At 45.2% G+C, this 25,972-nt stretch overlaps 1 protein-coding gene across 1 annotated transcript in view; it reads left to right on the forward strand.

The window, feature by feature from the left end:
• The first annotated feature begins 6 nt into the window (after positions 1-6).
• Positions 7-25,972, forward strand: part of LOC122931239 — a 46,266-nt gene continuing 20,300 nt past the window's right edge. The window contains exons 1-6 of the mRNA XM_044285285.1: positions 7-75; positions 8,742-10,021; positions 18,311-18,435; positions 21,239-21,327; positions 21,428-21,504; positions 25,523-25,666. Coding sequence (XP_044141220.1) covers positions 31-75; positions 8,742-10,021; positions 18,311-18,435; positions 21,239-21,327; positions 21,428-21,504; positions 25,523-25,666 — 1,760 coding nt within the window. The 5' untranslated portion in view covers positions 7-30. The remainder of the gene's footprint in view (positions 76-8,741; positions 10,022-18,310; positions 18,436-21,238; positions 21,328-21,427; positions 21,505-25,522; positions 25,667-25,972) is intronic.

A 25,972-nucleotide genomic window follows, 5' to 3' on the forward strand; every position in this document is an offset into this window, starting at 1 on the left:
GGAGTAGTATGCGTTGGGCCTTGTATATGGATGTGGTGGCCGGTCCCGGGCCTTTTACTGGACGCTTCGCCTGAGGTAAATGTGCACACGGTGCGGCTACAGCGATAATCTGCTCCCGGGTATTATAGGCATTGCTAGGAGTGCGTTATACTGCAGTGTATATGTATGTATAGCAGTATATACATTAGGACTGTATGTACCTATATCAAAACATTGTAAGTGTATATATCCGTATGTGTGTGTGTATATATATATATATATATATATATATACACACACACACACACACACGTATATCTAGAGTATGGGTGGATGTATAGCTGTATGTGTTAACACTGTATATGTGTTTCTATATATTAACTGTGTGTATATCTGAATATGTATATAGAAACCCAGTATACATGTGTATGTCTGTATACATGGTGTATATGTACGTAGATCAGTACACACGCGATCACGTGCGGTATGTCTGTATACATGGTGTATATGTACGTAGATCAGTACACACGCGATCACGTGCGGTATGTCTGTATACATGGTGTATATGTACGTAGATCAGTACACACGCGATCACGTGCGGTATGTCTGTATACATGGTGTATATGTACGTAGATCAGTACACACGCGATCACGTGCGGTATGTCTGTATACATGGTGTATATGTACGTAGATCAGTACACACGCGATCACGTGCGGTATGTCTGTATACATGGTGTATATGTACGTAGATCAGTACACACGCGATCACGTGCGGTATGTCTGTATACATGGTGTATATGTACGTAGATCAGTACACACGCGATCACGTGCGGTATGTCTGTATACATGGTGTATATGTACGTAGATCAGTACACACGCGATCACGTGCGGTATGTCTGTATACATGGTGTATATGTACGTAGATCAGTACACACGCGATCACGTGCGGTATGTCTGTATACATGGTGTATATGTACGTAGATCAGTACACACGCGATCACGTGCGGTATGTCTGTATACATGGTGTATATGTACGTAGATCAGTACACACGCGATCACGTGCGGTATGTCTGTATACATGGTGTATATGTACGTAGATCAGTACACACGCGATCACGTGCGGTATGTCTGTATACATGGTGTATATGTACGTAGATCAGTACACACGCGATCACGTGCGGTATGTCTGTATACATGGTGTATATGTACGTAGATCAGTACACACGCGATCACGTGCGGTATGTCTGTATACATGGTGTATATGTACGTAGATCAGTACACACGCGATCACGTGCGGTATGTCTGTATACATGGTGTATATGTACGTAGATCAGTACACACGCGATCACGTGCGGTATGTCTGTATACATGGTGTATATGTACGTAGATCAGTACACACGCGATCACGTGCGGTATGTCTGTATACATGGTGTATATGTACGTAGATCAGTACACACGCGATCACGTGCGGTATGTCTGTATACATGGTGTATATGTACGTAGATCAGTACACACGCGATCACGTGCGGTATGTCTGTATACATGGTGTATATGTACGTAGATCAGTACACACGCGATCACGTGCGGTATGTCTGTATACATGGTGTATATGTACGTAGATCAGTACACACGCGATCACGTGCGGTATGTCTGTATACATGGTGTATATGTACGTAGATCAGTACACACGCGATCACGTGCGGTATGTCTGTATACATGGTGTATATGTACGTAGATCAGTACACACGCGATCACGTGCGGTATGTCTGTATACATGGTGTATATGTACGTAGATCAGTACACACGCGATCACGTGCGGTATGTCTGTATACATGGTGTATATGTACGTAGATCAGTACACACGCGATCACGTGCGGTATGTCTGTATACATGGTGTATATGTACGTAGATCAGTACACACGCGATCACATGCTGCTATAAAATCAAATTCTGCTTTTATCTACTCTTGAACATTGGGTGACAACTCGTAAGGCCATCATCCCATTTTCCCCGTGGTTGTCGCTGTGAATTGCTGATGGGAGCTGGGGTTGTATCATTGAACACGGGGCAGATAAGCCTTTAAGACTTCAGGATAGCGGGGTGGTTGACTGTGTTAGAGCTGTAATGGCCGCCATCTTGGTTGTCACTCGGCATTTTCCAGGTACAAGTGAGATATTGCCTAGCGGAACTTAGATGAGGACAGTCTTAGGGCTTGTTCACACGACCGTGCCCATTATAGAAATGCCTATTCTTGTCCGCAAAACTGACAAGAATAGGACAGGACTTATAATTGTGCGGGGCCACAGAACGGAGCAACGGATGCGGACAGCACACAGAGTGCTCTCCGCATCTTTTGAGGACCCATTGAAATTAATGGTTCCGTATACAGACCGTATGCGGAATGCATAAAATGGCCAGTATACGGAACGCAAAATACGTTAGTGTAAACGAGCCCTTAAAGTTCTATTCCTGGTTTTGTATCAAGATGCAAACGTATCTTATGTCCAGGAAAAGGGATGAGCGGCTGATATTCCCACCAGTCATGTGAACAGGGGTCTTGTTTTCCAGAAATGAATGGAGAAGCTGTCGAGCGTGTGCTATGTTCTCTGTGGGACTGCTGGAGATGGCCGCAGCCCATGGAGAATGAATGGCATGTTCACAGGGCCCCTGTTCACTCCTTAAAGACCACCACAACCTCCATAGAATCTCCTTTAAAGGATTTCTATCACCTCGTTTTGACATAATTAGCTATCAGACACTAGCGATCGGCTAGTGTCTGCTCTACCAAACAATGCTATTATAATACCTTTGTGTGCAGCCTTTTGCCTAAAAAACGAACTTTTATTGATATGCTAATGAGCCTCTAGGTGCTATGGGGGCGTCTTTTCAGCACCTAGAGGCTCGGTCTACTCACACAAAATGCCGCCCAGCGCGTCCCTCCAGCCCACCCATCTCCTCTGGAATGCGATACTCCCTCTGAGCCAGCGTACGAATTCTCGCGCCTGCGCCGTGCGCGTCTGTATTCGGCGCACACAAAGGTATTATAATAGCATTGTTTGGTAGAGCAGACACTAGCGGATCGCTAGTGTCTGATAGCTAATTATGTCAAAACGAGGCGATGGAAACCCTTTAAAGGGTGTGTCCAGCCTAGAAGACAACTAATCCATTCCTCAGAGCTTGTGCCCAAATAGAAAAACAATGTAAAACCTCACCTGTCTGAACTTGTGGTCCAATAGGGATGGTAGTAGGGAATCCTCTGAATAGGTCATCAGTATCTGATTGGCAAGGTCCGACACCCGAGACCCCCACCGATCAGCTGTTTGAGAAGGCACCAGTGCTCCTGTGAGTGCCACGGCCTTCTCCTAGACCAGTGACGATACGTTCAGGAGCAGCTTAGCCCCGTAGAAGTGAATGGGGCTGAGCTGTGATACCAAGCACTGCTGCTAAATAATGTACAGCGCGGTGCGACTGCGTCCCTCCACCCCTAATGTCATGTCAGGCAGGAGAGTATGCTAGGAGCGACACTTCAATGTTGTAATGGGGTCATTAAAGTGGTTATCCAGGAGCTAAATTGTGATGTCCTCGTGATAGATCATCCATACCTGATCATGGTGCCCGACTCTCGACAGCGCACGGTAAACGCTGCGGCCTCTTTCTTGGCCCGTGACGTCACATCCATCAGTCATTTGCCTTGTGCAGCTCAGTCATTTTTGTGTAATGACTATTGAGCTGCGTTACCCTGTGCAGCATATACATTGTACGATGCTGTGCTTGGTATGCTATGAAGACTCTGCACTGCGACCCCTCCAAACGCCGATCTGTGGGGGGCGCCAGCTCTCAAACCCCCCGCCGGTCAGATCTTGTGATGCATCCTAACGATAGGCCATCATTCCCCTTTGTGTCAAATGTTCACTTGGGTGGTGGTTTGGGCACTAGAGGGTTTTGCCACTTTGGGTTCCTTTACGTTTCATTTTGAAGAAGAGTAGACCAGTCCTAAACTACAGTCTGAGGTTTCTTCACCTCTAGAGGGGCAGTCACACAGCACAACGCTGCATCCCCTCACTTTCAGTCATTGGTAGTGGTCTCAATGTCCAGACCCTCACAGATGAATATTCTATTATTGGTCTGTATAAAAAGGTTGGTGCCTCGTGTGACTTGAGTCATGGCAGGTATGGCATGGTACAGGGAGCCATGTGCCATGGTCATTACAGTAGACTCTGGCAGCTCACGGATGATTGGTGGTTTAACTGACACCCGCAAGGACGTACCAAACGATATCTTCTGATGAAGCCAACCTGAGTCAACTCCCACATAGAAGTACTCATGCTACCGTTTATTTATATAATATTTTTTTATTACTAGACATGTCTTTTTATTTTTAGTAATAATGATGTTTTATAAGGTTTGTTACATAGTAACATAACATAGTTTATAAGGCTGAAAAAAGACATCTGTCCATCCTGTTCGGCCTGTCATCCTGCAAGTTGACCCAGAGGATGGTAGAAGCCAATTGTCATCACTTTAGGGGGAAAAGTTCCTTCCCGACTCCAAACAGGCAATCAGAATAACTCCCTGGATCAACGACCCCTCTCTAGTAGCTATAGCCTGTAATATTATTACACTCCAGAAATACATCCAGGCCCCTCTTGAACTCTTTTATTGTACTCACCATCACCACCTCCTCAGGCAGAGAGTTCCATAGTCTCACTGCTCTTACCGTAAAGAATCCCCAGACGCAGAGGATGTCCCCTCGTCACTGTCCTGGTGATAAATAGATTATGGGAGAGATCTCTGTACTGACCCCTGATATATTTATACATAGTAATTAGATCTCCCCTCAGTCGTCTTTTTTTCTAAAGTGAATAACCCTAATTTTGATAATCTTTCAAGATACTGTAGTTGCCCCATTCCAGTTATTACTTTAGTTGCTCTCCTCTGGACCCAGCTCTGCTATGTCTGCCTTGTTCACAGGAGCCCAGAACTGTACACAGTACTCCATTGCTCTTACTGGTGATTTGTAGAGTGGCAGGACTATGTTCTCATCACTGGCATCTATGCCCCTTTTGATGCAACCTATTGTCTTATTGGCCTTGGCAGCAGCTGCCTGACACTGGTTTCTACAGCTTAGTTTGCTGTATTCCTAGGTCCTTTTCCATGTTAGTGTTACCCAGTGTTTTACCATTGAGTATGTACGGGGGACTTGCATTATTCCTTCCCATGTGCATAACTTTACATTTGTCAGTGTTAAACCTTATCTGCCACTTCTCTTCCCAAGCCTCCAATCTATCCAGATCCCTCTGTAGCAGTATGCTGTCCTCTTCAGTGTCAATTACTTTACACAGTTTAGGGTCATCTGCGAAAATTGATTTTACTGTGCAAGCCTTCTACAAGATTAATAAATATATTGAAGAGAATAGGGCCCAATACTGACCCCTGAGGTACCCCACTAGTGACAGTGACCCAATCTGAGTGTGTACCATTAATAACCACCCTCTGTTTTCTATCACTGAGCCAGTTACTTACCCACATACAGACATTTTCTCCCAGTCCGAGCATTCTCATTTTATATACTAACCTTTTATGTGGTACAGTGTCAAATGCTTTGGAGAAGTCCAGATACACGACATCCATTGATTCGCCGCTGTCAAGTCTAGATCTTACCTCCTCATAGAAACCGATTCAATTAGTTTGACATGACCGATCCATCATGAAGCCATGCTGATATGATGTTGTTTGCTTATTTTCATTGAGGTGCTCCAAGATGGCATCTCTTAGAAAACCTTCAAACAGTTTACCCACAACAGATGTTAAACTTACCGGCTTATAGTTTCCGGGCTCTGTTTTTGGACCCTTTTTTAATATTGGCACCACATTTGCTATGCGCCAATCCTGTGGAACACTCCCTGTCAATATAAAGTCGTTAAATATCAGAAAAAAGGGTCTGGCTATGACATTACTTAATTCTCTTAGGATACAGGGTTTTATGCCATCTGGCCCTGGCGATTTGTCTATTTTAATCTTTTGAAGACGCCGCTGTACTTCTTCCTGGGTCAGACAGGGCACTTTTAATGGGGAAGTTACTTTTACATTCTGCATTTCATCTGACAGTTTATTTTCTTCAGTGAATACATTGGAGATAAAAATATTTAATAGCTGTATTTTTATTTTTGAGGACTTTGTCCCAGTTAGGCAAAACAAATGAAAAAAATGGTGTGGTGTTAAACAGGCAGGAAGTGCTCAAACCCTTATGCAGTTGTGCATATATACACAGGGGAGCAAATCCTGCACTTGTGGCCCGTTGCTAATGGCGATCCCCAGCAAAATGCATACAGTGAAGGATGCCTGCGGCGGACCACAAGTACCACAATAGACATCCTACACAAGATAGCAATTATGTGGATGTGATAATATAATAGCAAAGACAGGAGCACTTGTCTTTGCCATTATCCAGTTAGTTAGGCCTTTGGCCTCTCTTAGTTGGCTAATTTTAGCTTTTTTTGAAGTTTGGTATTTTTGTTCCTCCCTGAAGAAACGCTCTTTTGAATGATAATTGGAAGGTTATTACTTTATGGTAACTATTTCCCAGGCTTCCCCCAACCTGCACGTCTGTTGTTCTGTCAGGCCTATTGGTTAATACTAAGTCCAGTATGGCCGTCCCTCTAGTCGGGTACTGAACTATGTTCACATCATGTTTGTAGGCTTTCCTGAGGTATGCCTATACCATATGTCTCCATCTAGGCATCAATTGGCATGTGAACCGTATGGTGGTATTACAGTGCCTGATCTTCTGCCAGTGTGAGCGCCGATAAACGATAACACATCTCTCTGTGCTCATTTTCAGCTGGCCTGATTCCAACGGGCGATGCATACTGAATGTGGGAGGAAGGATTGTTACTAAAGTCGTTCCTACCTCGTTCTGTTTATTCATTATCTGCGGAACATTCCTGATTACATGGGGAGATGTGCTGCCCATAATTGATGATCAGCCGATAAACGATCAGCCGATATTCTGATAATTGTCCTGAAATTATGCAGTGTAATGGGGCCTATAGGTTCCAATGTTAAAAAAAAAAAAACTGCTATGCTATGCTTTTCTATACCGTTGCAATCTAGTCTTTCAGAGATTTTCACAAAACTGTCGTCCTTGGTCATAAAAAAATAAAATAAATAATATATATATATATATATATAATACACATCTGTACATGCCTCCATGTTTCTGAAAATAGGACGACCACATGGTGACCCATTGCCGGGTTCTCAGCAATCACATGTAGTATGTGAGAGATCCTGGCAGTAGAATGTTCCTGCGGTGCCACCACAGTGAAATTAAAGCTTAACTTTTTTTTTTTTTTTTTTTTTTTTTGTAATGTACAGGGGCAGTGATACTGACCATTTTTGTAATATACTTTAATTACAGAAATTGTACTTTTCTGTTAGAAAAATAGCTCTAAAGTGGCCCATTTTGAGCCTTAGCGACGCTCCTCTGTCTTCTGTTTACATAACTGTGGAGACTTGCACAACACTGACTTTGCTATGTAAACAGAAGACAGAGGAGCGTCGCTAAGGCTCAAAATGGGCCACTTTAGAGCTATTTTTCTAACAGAAAAGTACAATTTCAGTAATTAAAGTATATTACAAAAATGGTCAGTATCACTGCCCCCTATAAGCATTACGTTTCCCTTGGCATTCAATAGACGGTCCTTGTCATGCACAGAATTGCCAGGTCCTCCAGAGACCCTGAATTGTCATTCTCTGCTTCATCTAATTGATTGATGTCCCGATTTCATGGACCGTTTAATATCAAATTAGAAAATGGCTTATATATTTCGAATGCTACTTTCACACTCGCGTTTTGGGTGGATCCGTCATGGATCTGCAAAAACGGATCAGTTACAATAATACAACCGCATTCATCCATCATGAACGGATCCGTTTGTATTATCTGTAACATAGCCAAGACGGATCCGTCATGAATTCTATTGAAAGTCAATGGGAGACGGATCTGTTTTCTATTGTGTCAGAGAAAACTGATCCGTCCCCATTGACTTACATCTTGTGCCAGGACGAACCCGTTTGGCTTCGTCAGGCAGACGGCAAAACGCTGCAGGCAGCGTTTTTGTGTCCTCCAGAGCGGAATGGAGACTGATCGGAGGCAAACTGATGCATTCTGAGCAGATCCTTTTCCATTCAGAATGCATTAGGGCAAAACGGATCCGTTTTGGACCGCTTGTGAGAGCCCTGAACGGATCTCACAAACCGCCAAAACGCAAGTGTGAAAGTAGCCTAAGCCAGACATGTGAGGAGAGGTGACGGGTCCACTATAAATAGTGCTGAACCACCAGTGCATACTGCTTAAGCCTCATGCACACGACCGTGGTTTTGGTCTGCATCCAGTCTGCATTTTTTGCTGATAGGATGTGGACCCATTCACTTCAGCGGGGCCGCAAAAGATGCGGGCAGTACACCTGTGTGCTGTCCACATCCGTCCGTATGTGTGTTCCCACTGCCCTGCAAAAAGAATAGAACGTGTCCTATCCTTGTCTGTTTTGCAGACAAGGGAAGGACATTTCTGCAGGAGTAAAAAATAGCCTAGGAATCTGCGATGGAGGCTCCTATCAAAACCTTCTCCTTGTGAACCTAGGCTTATTATGTGATCTTTTATTTGTGGCTGTACATATGTAGTATGAATAGGATCTCTGGAAGTTCCTGTCATCGTGAGCTTTATTTCTGAAGTTTGTCTCTCTATTCCTCCTTTTTAGATGCCTCATGCTGAAAAGAACTTAACTCACCATGTGCACGATTCATCCATTGAACCTTGCTTAAAAAAGTCAAGGCCAGACTACTCTTCATCGTGGGCAAGCAGAGATACTGATTGGCGCAAGGAACGTGAAGCGGACTCACAGAGATGGAGTCCCTTTACCCGCTCAGAGGAAAGATACCATCAGTCAGACAGAAGTGAGAGTGAAGGAGGTGTAGATGCAAAATATGATTCAGATTCACGAAGGTATCACTTGGGTCAAGGTGATGTCGATGAACGAGACTGCAATAGAACCAACCAGCATCCATTTGTACTTTCTGGACAAGAGAAAGATGAACATCATTCAGACGTGGCATTTTCAGGAACCAGTTCTTCTTTTATAGGACCACAATGTCGGCCATTGCCTCAAAAAAATCCCGTGCCTAAAGTCACATGTCATCCAGATGCTTCTTCTTTCAAAATTGCCACGGTGGAGGTGGGTAAATTGGCCACTCAATCAAAAGGCAAGGATGGAATGGACTACGAGCTGCGGCAGTTTTACAAAGAGTTAAATGAGCTTGAAGCTGATGAGCAAACTAAGGAGGTCACATGCAGAGATGTGGATGTGAAGCAACATATCAGCCCTTACCCTGACGAGACACCAGCTACTCACCCTTCCAACCATCATCATGGCCCGGTGCCTATATCACATCCATTTGGGCCTTTTCCCAGCAAAAACTTTGCATCCCTCGCCTGCCATGTTACAGAAGGACCAAGACCACACTTACACTTTGAAAGTCCTTCACTACCTCAGTTTCCTTCTGGTGGTCAAGCTCCATATCATCCAAGACCTGCAATGCCACCTCCAAGGTTTGAAACTCTTCCTCCACCTACTTTTATAGTCCCTTATGGCCCTCCACCACCACGATTTAATTATCCAATGACTTTCCCAAGAGAAAGCAATGCACTACCCTCTCAACCGTCTCGGACTTTTAATTACAACATTAGAAATGGGCAACCCCAATGGCTTGGATCTCCAGTACCTCCCGAAAACAGCTTCACCTCTCAGCGGATCCCATATGACAAACCATTTTCACAAGGCACAAGGGAAACGAGGTGGCCAGACCTTCAGCATAATGATCTTTGTAGGCAGGAAGATGGACAGTTTGGTGGACGGTTATTACCAAATACCGGTGGTAATGTGTCACATGAACAATGTCCTGGCAGATTCAGGGATACAAGCAGAAGAAAAATGGTGCTGTTAAGAGGAGTTCCTGGCTCTGGTAAAAGTACGCTGGCTCGGTTAGTATCCTGAGAATGCCTAGATGTGTGATCTATAGAAGAGTCGGGTGTGTATAGAGCGATGGGTAAGGCAGGGACGGTGAAAACCCATCCCTGTCGTCTCTATAGGGAGTCGCTGATAGCAGCTCCCCACTCCCATGGCTGCACGAATGTGATATGACGACTGCCAGGAAATGCCTATATAGTCAGTGGGGTCAACATGCCTCCAGACCTGGGACAAAGTGGTAGTATTGCTGTATTCACTTACCTCTGCATCTGTTGCCTGCTGACTGTAGGAAGTGAAGTTTTTTTGACTGCAGATATTGATGACCAGTCCTGAGGATATGCTCATGTGAAAAGGAGCTGAGCTGCAGTAACCCAGCATGGCCACTACACTTTGAATGGAGCTGTGTGTCCGGCTTTGTTCACTGGTGGTTGCAGTGAACACCTGACGGGTGAGGAGGTGGGGTTGGACACCCACCGATCTGATATTGAAGACCTTTCCTGAGGTTTGGTCATCGGTACCTGGAACAGAGCAGAAAATGTGTGGATGCGTACAAGGCATCTCCAACCCCCCCCCCCCACCCCCACTTCAAGATAGAGCATGCTGCTTTTTTTTACCATACTTTTTGTTTTTCACACATGGAGAGACGGAAAAAAAAAAGCAAGTGTTTGCAGGCGGTTTCTGGGGCTGATTCTGGGTGGAAAACGCACCACAATCGGCACCAGAAAACCCATGTGAACTGGACCTATGTGCAGATTATAGGGGTTCTCCGGGCTTTTAATATTGATGACCTATCCTCAGGATAGGTCATCAATATCAGATTGACGGGATCCGACACCCGGCACCTCCGCTGTTAGAGGAGACGGCACCTCCGCTGTTAGAGGAGACGGCACCTCCGCTGTTAGAGGAGACGGCACCTCCGCTGTTAGAGGAGACGGCACCTCCGCTGTTAGAGGAGACGGCACCTCCGCTGTTAGAGGAGACGGCACCTCCGCTGTTAGAGGAGACGGCACCTCCGCTGTTAGAGGAGACGGCACCTCCGCTGTTAGAGGAGACGGCACCTCCGCTGTTAGAGGAGACGGCACCTCCGCTGTTAGAGGAGACGGCACCTCCGCTGTTAGAGGAGACGGCACCTCCGCTGTTAGAGGAGACGGCACCTCCGCTGTTAGAGGAGACGGCACCTCCGCTGTTAGAGGAGACGGCACCTTCTCTCTTCCCGCTTGCTGCTGCTTTGTTTTAGACATGCGGCGGAGAGCAGAAAGATAGACAGATAGGATTCAGCTGATCGGCGGGGGTGCCAGGTGTCGGACCGCCACCGATCTTGATGTATTAAAAGCCTGGAAAACCCCTTTAAAAAAAAAAAAAGACTTGCGTCAGAATCGCTTTTTTTTTTTTTTGTAGTTTATTTTTGATAGTTTTTTGCCATAGAAGTGCTTCCAAAAGGAATGGGAAATAAAAAGGACAGACTTGTGAGCCTCCGTCCTGCTGGATCCTCTTCTGTCTTTGGTATCCCGTGGCGTTTGAGCCAGCCTTATATGTCTTACGATGTAGCAAAAACGAGATAGGGGCGGCACCACTCACGGCGGCTCGGCGTGCAAGCGTGTCAGAATCCAATGCTGGATACGGCTGTAGAGGACACACACAGGCGGCGGTGCTCAGCTATGAAAGCAAGACTCAAGCTGAAGGTAATATAGAAAGATGAAAAAATAGCGGCACTCACCAGTGTGGTCAAATATTGCAGCTTTATTGTAATCCACAAAAACATCAGGCAGTGGGGGAGAGGCAGTTCACCGCACGCACAGATCAGCGGCGGCCGTTTCGCGCTAAATGCGCTTCATCAGGCTGAACGTCAGTGCGTGCTGGTGCACAGCTCCTTTTTAAGTGCCGGCGTGAGCTGCTGTCATGGAGACTGACAACTCAGGTCACGTCCGCACTGGGGAGATGATTAAAACAACGTACATGTTAAAACAATGTGCAGGTAATGCGCATGCAATCGCCAAAGAAAGCGCACATATAGAACACGGTAGAAGGGGGGGAAAAAAAGAGTGGAAGCCCTGCATACTTGGGATATTACAAAAACGGACTTAGATCATTTCTATCATTGAGTCCTAATTCCCCCAGGGCTCCCGTGCGCAATACCCATTTGGCTTCTCTCTGTAGCAGGAGGCGGTGTCTATCTCCCCCTTGAGGGGGCGTGGATACGACTTCCAACCCGGAAAAACAGATACACTTCGTGTCACCATTGTGCACACTTCTGATATGTTCTATCAGTCTCGGACAACCTTTGCCGGTTTTGATAGAATTGAAGTGTTCTCTTATCCGTTCGAAGAGGCATCTAATGGTTTTACCGATGTAAAACCGTCCACACGTGCACATCAATAAGTAAACCACATAGGTACTCCGGCAATTAATGAAATTATTGACTTTATGCCGAATACCGGCAAATTCAATAATCTTTTTCTGTGGATTATTGGTGCAGAGTGAACAATTTCCACACCTGTAATTACCATTAGGTCGATTACTTATAAGCCAATTTTTACTGCTGTCTTTTTGGAGCCTACTTCTAACAATTTTGTCTTTAACTGTGTGACTCCTTCTGAAGGAGATAAGGGGTCTCTGTCCTGTCAGCTCACTTAGAGTTGCGTCCCTCCTTAAAACGTCCCAGTTTTTGAATATGACTGATCGGATGCGGTCAGCCATAGGGCTGTATTTAAAGGAGAACGCAAATCTACTGCTTTTTGCTGAATCTGCACCTTTCTCCCTTCTCCGATTCTCGCCCCTCAAGAGATAATCTTGTGAGAAAATTTCCTCTACCTTTTCCATATCTTTATTGAGTGTATTTTCAGGGTAACCTCTCTTCATTAGACGGTGTTTGAGGTCATTCGCCTGTCTACGATAACCACTGTCTCTGCTGTTTATACGTCTCAGTCTAATAAATTGACCGTATGGGACAGCCTTTTTGACACTCTCTGGGTGGAAGCTGTCGTGGTGGAGCAAGGAGTTGGTCGCCGTGGGCTTGCGAAAGCCCTCCGTGACCAACTCGTCGCCTTCCACCAAGACAGCCACATCCAGGAATTGCAATTTATCTCCCCCGAAGTTCACCGTGAAAGTCATGCCCATATCATTTCTATTCATATAATCAACGAAATGATTGCACTCTTCCTCTGTACCTTCCCAGACTATGAATATATCATCTACAAACCGCAGATATGTCTTTAATTTGGACAGAAAAGGATTACTCACAGAATAAACATATCTATCCTCTAGTCTGGAAAGGTACATATTGGCGAAGGTGCAGGAGACGGGGGTCCCCATAGCCGTGCCGAGTTTTTGTCTGAACCACTCGCCATCAAATTGGAATACATTGTTGGTTAAAACAAATTTGAGCGCCTCCCCTACAAACTCACAATATATAGGGCTCTTACCCAGGTTCACCACGATGTCAAGGACAGCCTCCTACACCGGCATCATGAGGGATGCGGGTGTAGAGGCTCTCCACATCGAGGGATACCAGATGGTAACTCTTCTGCCAACAAATATCCTTCAGGGCCAATAGACAATCATTGGTATCCCTGAGGTAGGCGGGGGCGCTACTGAGTACCGGTCGCAACAGCCAATCCAAATACTTGGAGATAGGCTCAGTCACTGAGCCAATCCACGCGACGATAGGACGTCCCGGGGGGTGGCTCAGCGACTTGTGGATCTTCGGAAGAAAATACCATGAGGGTTTGGCTGGTGAGAGCGGGACAAGTTTTTCCAACAGGTTTTTAGATAAAAAACCAATCCCTATATATTTCTTGACGAGGGATTGTAGTGACGACTGGGTATCCGGCAAGGGGTCCCCCCGTAACCTTTCATATACCCCAGTATCGCCCAATTGTCTAAGGGCTTCGTTGACATAAAATTCTCTGGACATGAGAACTATATTGCCCCCCTTGTCCGCTGGTTTCACTATTATATCCTCCTGTGAACGTAGCCATTGTAGGGCTTTTTGTTCCTCGCTAGTAATATTGGGTTGGGCGGTGGAATATATTACCGCTTTAATATCCCTCATGACTTGGTATTGGAAGATATCAATGCTACTCCCAGCGGGCATAGGGGGGCAAAAAGTAGATCTGACTCCACCACTAAATGGTACAACGGACGCATCGCAGGGGGATGCTCAGTGGTATCCATTCCAGCTAGGAATGCTAGGCAGGCTTGTTCCTCTTCACTCAATTTATTTGATATTTGGAAGGCTCCAGAGTCCATCTGAAGTGGTACTTCTCCCAATGTTATGGCTGGCTTCTGTGGGGTATCTTTGAAGAGCTTGTGCAGATAAAGCTTGCGGGTAGCTTTGAACAGATCGACCTCGAAGGTTGTTGGATCAAATTTTTCAGTCAGGCTATAACCAAGTCCTTTGTTCAGGATTTTAACACACCCAGGTGGTAATGGGTGACCAGACAAATTGATCACTAAATTTTCCTCTGGGTGGAGGGGGTCATCTACTTCCTCCAGGAGACTTGTTTCTTCTCTCTTCCTGACTTCCTGACACTTGTTGTTTTTCCTGTTCTTTCTCCCTCCTCTTCTAATCCTTTTACTAAAGGGTCACATGGCTCTCTTACAGAATTGGCTGGTAGATGGCCGGGATCATCCGAAATACTGGAGTCGGAATCTGTTGTCCAATAGTCATTGTTTTGACGTCGTGGAATTTTCTTCCTTTGTTGTCTTTTGTTATTAAATCTTTTCCCAGTATTCCAGTTAAAAATGGTACCGGTGTCATAATCGTGTTTGTCTCTGACAAATTTATCTCTTTTTCGTTCTTTTACCTCTGCTTGTATGACAGTTAATTTTTTACTTAACTTCTTTTCAAAGGCGTCCATTAAGGTTTCAGATAATCTGGATTCCAGCTCTCCTCGAGCTTTATCCAGTTCGTCTTTGATAATGTCATACTCTTTTATATCTCTTTTCAATACAGTTTCCAATATTTGCAGAGAGAAACTCATGTGCAGTGACTGCCATTCTTTTAAAAACAAATCATCATGTTCAAACTGTGCGGGAACCTTGTAAATCCTTAAGCCCCTAGGCACTCTTCCACTTTCTTGATAAGATTTCAGTGATTTAACTGTCCAGAAGAGACGGATCTCCTTATCTGCCAGTTGCGCAACTTTAGCTTCAAGTGCGCGAGTGCTTAAATTTTGCAGGGCGTCTTTGGCGTTGCATTGTGTGAAGAAATCCTCTGCCCCCTGTCTGCCTTCCAGTAGGGACTGGCTGGATACCTCTGTAGCCATATCGTAAGAATAGTTGCAAAATGCGGATCTGGTGTACTAATGAGCCGGTAATGTGTAGTGTGCTCTAGCCCCAAAGAAACAGTCCAGGAACAATGTAGCAAAAACGAGATAGGGGCGGCACCACTCACGGCGGCTCGGCGTGCAAGCGTGTCAGAATCCAATGCTGGATACGGCTGTAGAGGACACACACAGGCGGCGGTGCTCAGCTATGAAAGCAAGACTCAAGCTGAAGGTAATATAGAAAGATGAAAAAATAGCGGCACTCACCAGTGTGGTCAAATATTGCAGCTTTATTGTAATCCACAAAAACATCAGGCAGTGGGGGAGAGGCAGTTCACCGCACGCACAGATCAGCGGCGGCCGTTTCGCGCTAAATGCGCTTCATCAGGCTGAACGTCAGTGCGTGCTGGTGCACAGCTCCTTTTTAAGTGCCGGCGTGAGCTGCTGTCATGGAGACTGACAACTCAGGTCACGTCCGCACTGGGGAGATGATTAAAACAACGTACATGTTAAAACAATGTGCAGGTAATGCGCATGCAATCGCCAAAGAAAGCGCACATATAGAACACGGTAGAAGGGGGGGGAAAGAAAGAGTGGAAGCCCTGCATACTTGGGATATTACAAAAACGGACTTAGATCATTTCTATCATTGAGTCCTAATTCCCCCAGGGCTCCCGTGCGCAATACCCATTTGGCTTCTCTCTGTAGCAGGAGGCGGTGTCTATCTCCCCCTTGAGGGGGCGTGGATACGACTTCCAACCCGGAAAAACAGATACACTTCGTGTCACCATTGTGCACACTTCTGATATGTTCTATCAGTCTCGGACAACCTTTGCCGGTTTTGATAGAATTGAAGTGTTCTCTTATCCGTTCGAAGAGGCATCTAATGGTTTTACCGATGTAAAACCGTCCACACGTGCACATCAATAAGTAAACCACATAGGTACTCCGGCAATTAATGAAATTATTGACTTTATGCCGAATACCGGCAAATTCAATAATCTTTTTCTGTGGATTATTGGTGCAGAGTGAACAATTTCCACACCTGTAATTACCATTAGGTCGATTACTTATAAGCCAATTTTTACTGCTGTCTTTTTGGAGCCTACTTCTAACAATTTTGTCTTTAACTGTGTGACTCCTTCTGAAGGAGATAAGGGGTCTCTGTCCTGTCAGCTCACTTAGAGTTGCGTCCCTCCTTAAAACGTCCCAGTTTTTGAATATGACTGATCGGATGTGGTCAGCCATAGGGCTGTATTTAAAGGAGAACGCAAATCTACTGCTTTTTGCTGAATCTGCACCTTTCTCCCTTCTCCGATTCTCGCCCCTCAAGAGATAATCTTGTGAGAAGATTTCCTCTACCTTTTCCATATCTTTATTGAGTGTATTTTCAGGGTAACCTCTCTTCATTAGACGGTGTTTGAGGTCATTCGCCTGTCTACGATAACCACTGTCTCTGCTGTTTATACGTCTCAGTCTAATAATTGACCGTATGGGACAGCCTTTTTGACACTCTCTGGGTGGAAGCTGTCGTGGTGGAGCAAGGAGTTGGTCGCCGTGGGCTTGCGAAAGCCCTCCGTGACCAACTCGTCGCCTTCCACCAAGACAGCCACATCCAGGAATTGCAATTTATCTCCCCCGAAGTTCACCGTGAAAGTCATGCCCATATCATTTCTATTCATATAATCAACGAAATGATTGCACTCTTCCTCTGTACCTTCCCAGACTATGAATATATCATCTACAAACCGCAGATATGTTTTTAATTTGGACAGAAAAGGATTACTCACAGAATAAACATATCTATCCTCTAGTCTGGAAAGGTACATATTGGCGAAGGTGCAGGAGACTTACCTTATATGTCTTACCTTTTGTATTTCGCCTTCCTTTAGGATCAGCTGCATGCTGGTCTGTGGTTAGTCACTGGCAGGAGAACAGCTTTATTCATACCGCCAATAATAATTGTATGAAATTATTGAAATGTGGATAGTGCTGGGCAATATACGCAGCCAGAGATCTGGACGTTGGCTGTATTACGCCATTACATCTTGTTATGTAGCATTCACATGTCCTGCGTTGCGTCCACATTTGTTGTCCAAGATGGGAGCAGATCACATCAGAAGAAAGCAGGAAAACCAACCTCTCGTAAGATCTACCTCAGTGGTTGGCAAGAAATGTACTAACCTGTGGTTACTGTCCCCTTATGTTGTCCCAAGGATCGACTGGGATCTGTTCAGTGAAGGTCCCGATGGCTTTTACCAGTTGTGTCCCTGCACAGTCTGACACCATCCAATCAGTGCAACCAGTGTCGGAGACCAAACCCCCCCCCCCCCCCCCCCCCCTAAACTGGTAATACCCACCTGGCTCCGTTCACCAACCTCATTTCCACGCCCTACTGCCTTGATTGACAGGGCCAGGCCAGCGTTGGTTCTCCTGCTGGCCCCGTCTGCCGTGCAAATCTCGCGCCTGCACCGTCCCGTTCAGTATTCGGCGCAGTAAGAAAGAACATTACATTTTGTAATATCTGTTCACTTACCGTATGTCTAATAGCGATGTGGTGCAAAACTTTATAATTTTTTTGGGTTAAAGGGAACCTGTCACCTCCCAAAACCATCCCAAGCCGCCAGCAGTGTGTTTCTGAGGATGCCTTTCTTCCTGAAGGCAGATGCAGCAACGTTGTTTTATCCCCTGTCGGCGCGCCTCTCCACACATGCTTGAAGTCACGGGGGCAGCGGCCTCCTTGCTTCAAGTCACGGTAACCGCGCCCCCTTCCCTGCCCCTTCGCTGTGACTGACAGAGGCAGCCGAACTCTCTGCATAAGCGCTGTCAGTCAGAGCGAAACGCGTCGGGCAGGGGATAAAACAACGTTGCTGCATCTGCCTTCAGGAAGAAAGGCATCCTCAGAAACCCACTGCTGGCTACACACAGGTACTGCTGGCGGCTAGGGATGGTTTTGGGAGGTGACAGGTTCCCTTTAAACCCGGCAATGTAGAGGCTCTGGCATGACACAGCTGTTTTATACTCCTGATTTCACAGTACGCTGCTCCTGCAGTCTCCGGATGGGATTGTCCTCAGCACTGATGATTACTTCTGCCAGGACAATGGATACACATATGATGTCAAATTGCTCGGGGATGCCCATAGCTGGAACCAGAACAGAGGTGCGTGACGTCGTGGTATTGGATGTGGAGACCTTATGCATACAGCACATAATGCTAGTAACGTATGGATAATGAGGAAGAAGGCAATGTGTCCTCAGAAAATGTCCTACTGTTCACATTTTGAGGTTAAACCTAATATATTGTTGGTGGTTTAGTTCTTGTTTTCCCTTTCAGTGTCTATGTTCACCCCCATTCAGGACACTGCCATTTTTATTTCTTAAAGGGGTTATCTTATCTTAGACAATGGGGGCATATTGCTAGGATGTCCCTACCTCTGGGACCCGCACCTACAAGGAGAACGGAGCGGAGAAATTTGAGAAGGGCGCACTGCGTGTACGCAGCCGCCCTCCATTCATTTCTATAGAGCCGCTGAAAATAGCCGAGCTCTGGCTCGGCTATTTTCGTAGGCCCCATTGAAATGAATGGGAGCGGTGTGCTCCCATTCACTTCAATGGGAGAGGCGGGGAGCTGCGCCTGGTAGTGAACGGACCCCAAGAAACCTGGGGTCCTCCAGCCACAACTCTCCCCGGCTCCGTTCTTCTTGTCCCCTCCGTTCTCCGTTGCCCCTATCACACAATGGGGGCATATCCTAGCGATATGCCCCCATTGTCTATGATGGGAATACCCCTTTAAGGACCCAGCCTAATTTTGTAAATCTGACATGTCACTTTATACGGTAATAACTTTGGAATGGTTTTACTTATCCAGGCCATTCTGACATTGTTTTCTCATGACACCTTGTACTTCATGTTAGTGGTAAATATGAGTCGATGGGGAGAGGAAAATGAAAATTGTCTTAGTTGCCCATAGCAACCAATCACATTACACCTTTATTTTCCAAAAGAGCTCTGAAAAAATGAAAGGTGAAATCTGGTTCCTATGGGCAACTAAGCCAGTTCTACTTTACACCAGTTTTGATAAATCTCCCCAATAACGTTTTACCGTTTATTTATAAAAACAAAATCCAAAATTTGCTGAAAATTAGGAAAAATCTGCTATTTTTTTAAATATGAAGACAGATCGTGATACCTCAAAAATAGTTACTGACATTCACCATGTGTCTACTCGGTTATCTCAGGAGCTCCCATAGAAATGAATGGGGTGGCCACGCACAGTTGCGACTGGCAGTTCCATACATTTCAGGGGGGGGGGGGGGGTACGGGGAGCCCATTCTCGTGATTGGTGGGAGTCCCAGTGGTAGGACTTCAACCAATCTAATAGTTATCCCCTATGCTGTTGATAGGGAAGAACTTAATCTAACTGGAATACCCCTTTAACTCCAATCTAGCTGTGCTATACATGTACGGCGAACATCCTGAAGAGGTTAAAAGAAACCTTGCAGTTTTCACACTGACCATTGAATAGGCTAATGAAGTATTCTGTAGAGACCTCTTTTCTCATTATCCCAGGCAGGATTACAATGTCAGGTAGAGATCACAATAAGGCATGCATCTTATCTACTCCCCTCCCTGCACAATGATGTTTGCACAGGTCACAGAGCACACTCTTCTAGATGTCAGTGAATCCTATCCAGGCTACAGGTTCCTATGGACCATGTGGCTGAGGGTAAGGGTCCATTCACACGTCCTGTTTTTTTTTCATCCTGAAAAACGGTCCGTTTTTTGCGGATCCGTTGTTCCTGAAAATGTTTCCGTATGTCATCCGTTTTTTGCGGATCCGCAAAAAACGGAAACATGTATACATTTCAATAATCAAATAAAGTTGTTTGGATTTCTTTGAAAAAAAATTGAAAAAAAAAAATAAAAATTTGTTATGTGTTTCCAGGAACGGAATCCGCAAAAAACGGATGACATCCGAATGTCATCCGTTTTTTGCGGATCCATTGACTTTGTATTGTACCAGGATCCGATTTTTCAGGACAAGAATAGGACATGTTTTATATTTAAACGGACATGCGGAACGGAACAACGGAAACGGACAGCACACATTGTGTTGTCCGATTTTTTCCAGGACCCATTGAAAATGAATGGGTCCAGATCTGGTCCTGATCTGTTCCTGAAAAAACGGAACAGATCAGGAAAGAAAAAACGGACGTGTGAATGGACCCTAAATCTGAATGCTGTAAACGTCAGGCGATATTTAGTCTATGTATCTTGGTTTAGTTTACTAAGAAAGGGATGTTTTTACATCTTGAGTGGAAATCATGTTCTGTACACAGCCCAATTTTACATTTTTTAGCCATACCTAGGACCTGCAGCCATTCTTTGGGTCTGCCAAAAGGAGCAATGTATGACCATTAATTCCTTATTCTGCCTGTAAGTTCCTGTGTCTAAGGGCTCATGCACACATGCCCGTGCCGTGCATTCGGGACCGCAAATTGTATGTCCGTGTGGCCTGCGCTGACGGATGCAGACCTATTCACTTGAATGGGTCCGAGATCTGTCTGCACCGCAAAAAATAGAGCATGTTGTATATTTTATATTTTTTTGCAGTGCGGAGGCACGGGCCGAAAAGCCACGGAAGCACTCCGTATCGCAGACCCATTCAATTGAATGGGTCTGCATTATTGATATGCTGCGCACACGGCCGTATATTGCGGACCCAGCCAGCACACGTTTGTGTACATGAGCCCTAAAGTGTGTGTGTGTGTGTTTGTGGGGGGGGGGGGGAGGTTGAGACATTTCAGGTCCTAGTACTTTCAGCTATATGACAGATTTTTCCATATGATAATGGGAAAACATTTAGAGGGATAAGTGAAAGGGGTTGGACACTTGCTGTTTTTACTTTTAGAATTTGTTATAATTTGAAAAATCTGTAACCTTTTGAATGCTGTTTTTTGCAGCCAGAAGAGCGCTGGATCACAGACAGTCTCCTGTTATTATCGATAACACGAATATCCAGGGCTGGGAGATGAAACCATATGTACAGATGGTGAGGATCCTGAACTCGACAAAAAGAAACCGAGAATCCATGAATAAGCAGAAAAGATTCAATTTTATACTTTTTTTTTTTTTTTTTTTTCCTACCTTAGGCTGTAGACAGGGGCTACAATATTGAATTCTTGGAGCCAGATACCTGGTGGAAACAAGACGCTGATGAACTGGAAAAGTAAGACCTTTATAGCACAGAAAACACTGTCCATGTGTCCTATTGGGACGTCCTAGAGCAGCCTCCACTGCTGTCCATGCCCCTTTTGGTCACACGCAGCTTTCCCTGGTTGATCACCGGGGTTAGGGAGAGCGGACCAGCTTCTGTAGCTACATAATGTATTGTACACTATTGATGTGATGCCAGGGTGAGCCTAATTTGACTTATTGGTGCAGACTGTTTTCACTTCCTACTCACTCCTGGTCATAGTTGGGGTACTTTCACACTAGCGTTTTTCTTTTCCGGCATAGAGTTCTGTCCTAGGGGCTCTATACCGGAAAAGAACTGATCAGTTATATCCCCCTGCATTCTGTCTTCAGTTCAGTCTTTTTGACTGTTCAGGACGGAGATAATACCGCAGCATGCTGCAGTTTTATCTCCGGCCAAAAAGACTGAACACTTGTCTGAATGCCGAATCCAGCATTTTTTTCAATAGGAATGTATTCGTGCCTGATCCGGCATTCAAAATACCGGAATGCCGGATCCATCCTTCTGGTCTGTGCATGCAAAGACCGGTAAAAATGTGAAAAAAAAATCGTAACGGATCAGTTTGTCCGTATGACAAACGAACAGACGGATCAGCATCCTGATCAGTCTAAGGCTGGGTTCACACTTGACACATTTTCACACATTTTTATGCGCGTTTTTGTAATAGTAAACGCGCGTTTGACGCGCGTTTGTGTGATTCACTACAGTGTCCTATGGCCACAAACGCCCCAAAAGTCGCTCATGTACTTTTTGGAGCGTCGGGCGTTTTACAGCGCGATCGTACGCGCTGTAAAACGCCCAAGTGTGAACCATTCCCATAGGGAATTATTGGTTTCTCCTTGTTGAGCGTTTTACAGCGCGTAGGAACGCGCTGTAAAACGCTCAGGTGTGAACCCAGCCTTAGGCTGGGTTCACACGGGCGTGTCCGGATTAGGTCCGGATGCGTCCCGGTGTATTGCGGCAAACCCGCGCGATTAGGTACGCAATTGCAGTCAGTTTTGACTGCGATTGCGTTCCGATGTTCAGTTTTTATCACGCGGGTGCAATGTGTTTTGCACTCGCGTGATAAAAAACCGACTGTGGTACCCAGACCCGAACTTCTTCACAGAAGTTCAGGTTTGGGTTAGTTGTAGTGTAGATTGTATTATTTTCCCTTATAACATGGTTATAAGGGAAAATAATAGCATTCTGAATACAGAATGCTTAGTACAAGGTCAATTGAGGGTTAAAAAAAAATAAAAGAAATTAACTCACCTTGTCCTCTTCATCGCGCAGTTCCCGGTCTCTTCTGATGAGCTGTCGGCTAAAGGACCTTTGGTGACGTCAGATCACATGCTCCAATCACATGGTACATCACCACGGTATTCTGTATTCAGAATGCTATTATTTTCCCTTATAACCATGTTATAAGGGAAAATAATACAGTGAATAGACTGTCACCTAGCAACCATGAGTGAAAATCGCACCGCATCCGCACTTGCTTGCGGATGCTTGCGATTTTCACTCAGCCCCATTCATTTCTATGGGGCCTGTCCTGCGTTACAAACGCAGAATATAGAGCATGCTGCGATTTTAAAGCATTGCAGAAGTGATGCGTGAAAAAAATCGCTCATGTGCACAGCCCCATAGAAATGAATGGGTCAGGATTCAGTGCGGGTGCAATACGTTCACCTACCGCATTGCACCCGCGCGGAAATCTCGCCCGTGTGAACTCAGCCTTAAAATGCATACGTTTGCCGAATCACTCTGCCGAAGTGTGAAAGTAGCCTTAAAGGGGTATTCTGGCTTTACATTATTAATGGCCTAGCCTTAGGGTACTTTCACACTTGGGTTGTTTGATTCCGGCAGGCAGTTTAGTTGCCTGAACTGCCTGTCTGATCAGGAAAACTGTATGCATATCATTTTTTCTGACTGATCAGGCATGTCTGAAAAATGCCTGATCAGTCATAAAAATACATTGCAATACCGGATCCGGTTTTTCCGGTGTCATCAGGCAAAACGGATCCGGTATTTATTTTTTTCACATTTTTAAAGGTCTGCGCATGCGCAGACCGGAATACCGGATACGTCAATGCGGCAATTTGAATGCTGCGGTATTATCTCCGTCCTGAACAGTCAAAAAGACTGAATTGAAGGCCCAGTATAGAGCCCCTAGGATGGAACTCAGTGCCGGAAAAGAATAACGCTAGTGTGAAAGTACCCTTAGGGATGCTTATCTATATCAGATTAGTGGATACTGACTCTCATAAACACCGCTGATCAGCTTTTAGAAGGGGCCGCGGTGCTCATGTGGCTACAGCAGCCTTCTTCAATGTTTACCTACTGTCCGAGAAGTGGACCGACGCCGATCTGATGATTGATAAGCCATGAGTATTCTGAATGCAGAGTACCCCTTTAATGAACAGATGGTACTAGGGATCGACCGATATTGATTTTTGTAAAGCCGATACTGGTAACTTAAACCGATATTCTGTGCATTTTCATTAAAAAATAAAAATAAATTCTGTTATGGCGTTCACCACATAGATTTAAAAATAAAAATAAAATTTTAATAGTTTGGACTTTTCGGATGTGGCAATATGTGATATGTTTATTTATTGTTTATATATTTTATATGTAAAATTTGCGAAAGGGGGTGATTTATACTTAACATTTTGGTATTTTTTTTTTTTTTTTTTTTATATGACAGGGAGCTGCGATCAGCGGTAGCAGTTAACCCCTTAGGTGCGGCACCTGAGGGGTTAACTTCCGATGATCGTAGCTTCCTGTCGTATTAGTCGTTAACTTTCATTGGTGGCGCAGTGCGCTCGCCCCTCCTCCTGCACTCTCTCCTGATTGGCAGTGCGGCACAGGGGGGAGGGGAGAGAGTGACTCCTTCTTCCCTGTGCTGCTGAGGGAACATGGCGCGCTGACAGCAATGTGCTCCTGTTCTGTGATAGTGCGCTGGACGCATTATCGGCAAGGTTAGATGCCGATACCGATAGCTTCGAAAATCTTGAATATTGGCAACTCCGATAATCGGTCGATCCCTAGATGCTACGTATTGGATTGCATTCACACAACCGTAAGTGTTTTGCGGTCCACAAAACACGAATACCAGCCATGTGCAGTCCGCACATGGCCGGCACTATACTATATAGAAAATGCCTATTCTTGTCCACGATGGCGGACAAGAATAGGACATGCTCTATATTTTTTTTCTAGGGCCGTGAAACAGAACCATCGTGTGCTGTCTGCGTCTTTTGCGGCCCCATTGAAAATAATGTATGACCAGCAGTTGCTTCAAGCTGCAATAGCTTTGGGTCTGTGAATCTGGACTTAAAACTATGTGTTCAGCTTCAATATAAAAGGTTGATCTCCACTTTAGGACACTATTTTATCACTTACATATAGATAGAATCTGTGGAAAATTTTTAGTACTTTAAGCTCATGCACACAAACGTTTTTTGTGTTCCGTATACGGACCGTATTTTGGTTCCGTATACGGACCGTATTTTGGTTCCGTATACGGACCGTATTTTGGTTCCGTATACGGACCGTATTTTGGTTCCGTATACGGGACCGTATTTTGGTTCCGTATACGGAACCATTCATTTCAATGGGTCCGCATACGGAACCATTCATTTCAATGGGTCCGCATACGGAACCATTCATTTCAATGGGTCCGCAAAATATGCGGACAGCACTCTGTGTGCTGTCCGCATCCGTTGCTCCGTTCCGTGACCCCACAAAAATGATGACATGTCCTATTCTTGTCCATTTTGCGGACAAGAATAGGCATTTCTATGATTGGCCTCCTGTTCCGTTCCGAAAATTGTGGAATGCACACCGGCGGCTTCCGTTTTTTGCGAATCCGCAAAAAACAGCACGTTCATGTGCATGAGCCCTTTTCCTTACATATTTTATGATGCCCATATTGCAGTCCAGAGCTGCATTCACACCTCTGCTATTGGTCAGAACGTTGACGTTTTTTTTTTTCTTCTGTTTTTAGGAGGAACAAACACAGAGTTCCACGTGACAAGATTTCCCAGATGTTGGAACGGTTCGAGTATGATGTGACTGTCCCTGTGGTCATGAACTCAGTGGAACCCCGTCGTATTCGCCCTAATCACCCACCTCCAGAGGCCCGGCCGAGGTGGGGAGCCTCTGTTGACTGTTCAGATAACAGCTCTTCATTCCATAGCAGATGACTGGCTGCTGTTAGAATTGTGCCAGCAGTAAACAGCCATGGGAGATACTTTACGGAAAGTTCATCCTTTCTGCATGCCTATCCCCCCCAATCCTAAAAAAGTGCATGCACCTCTTCCCCCAATTCCTTCCTTTTCTTTTTAAATTAGAAATGTACAGATACACTTGAGTGTTTGATGGTGCTTTTGATGCCATTACCATTTTTATGTTAGAAGATCTTTATGGTGCAGGCCAAGCTGTTTTCTGTAATTGT

Source organism: Bufo gargarizans, chromosome 3 (genome assembly GCF_014858855.1).
Source record: "Bufo gargarizans isolate SCDJY-AF-19 chromosome 3, ASM1485885v1, whole genome shotgun sequence".
In the NCBI taxonomy this organism is placed as follows: Eukaryota; Metazoa; Chordata; class Amphibia; order Anura; family Bufonidae; genus Bufo; species Bufo gargarizans.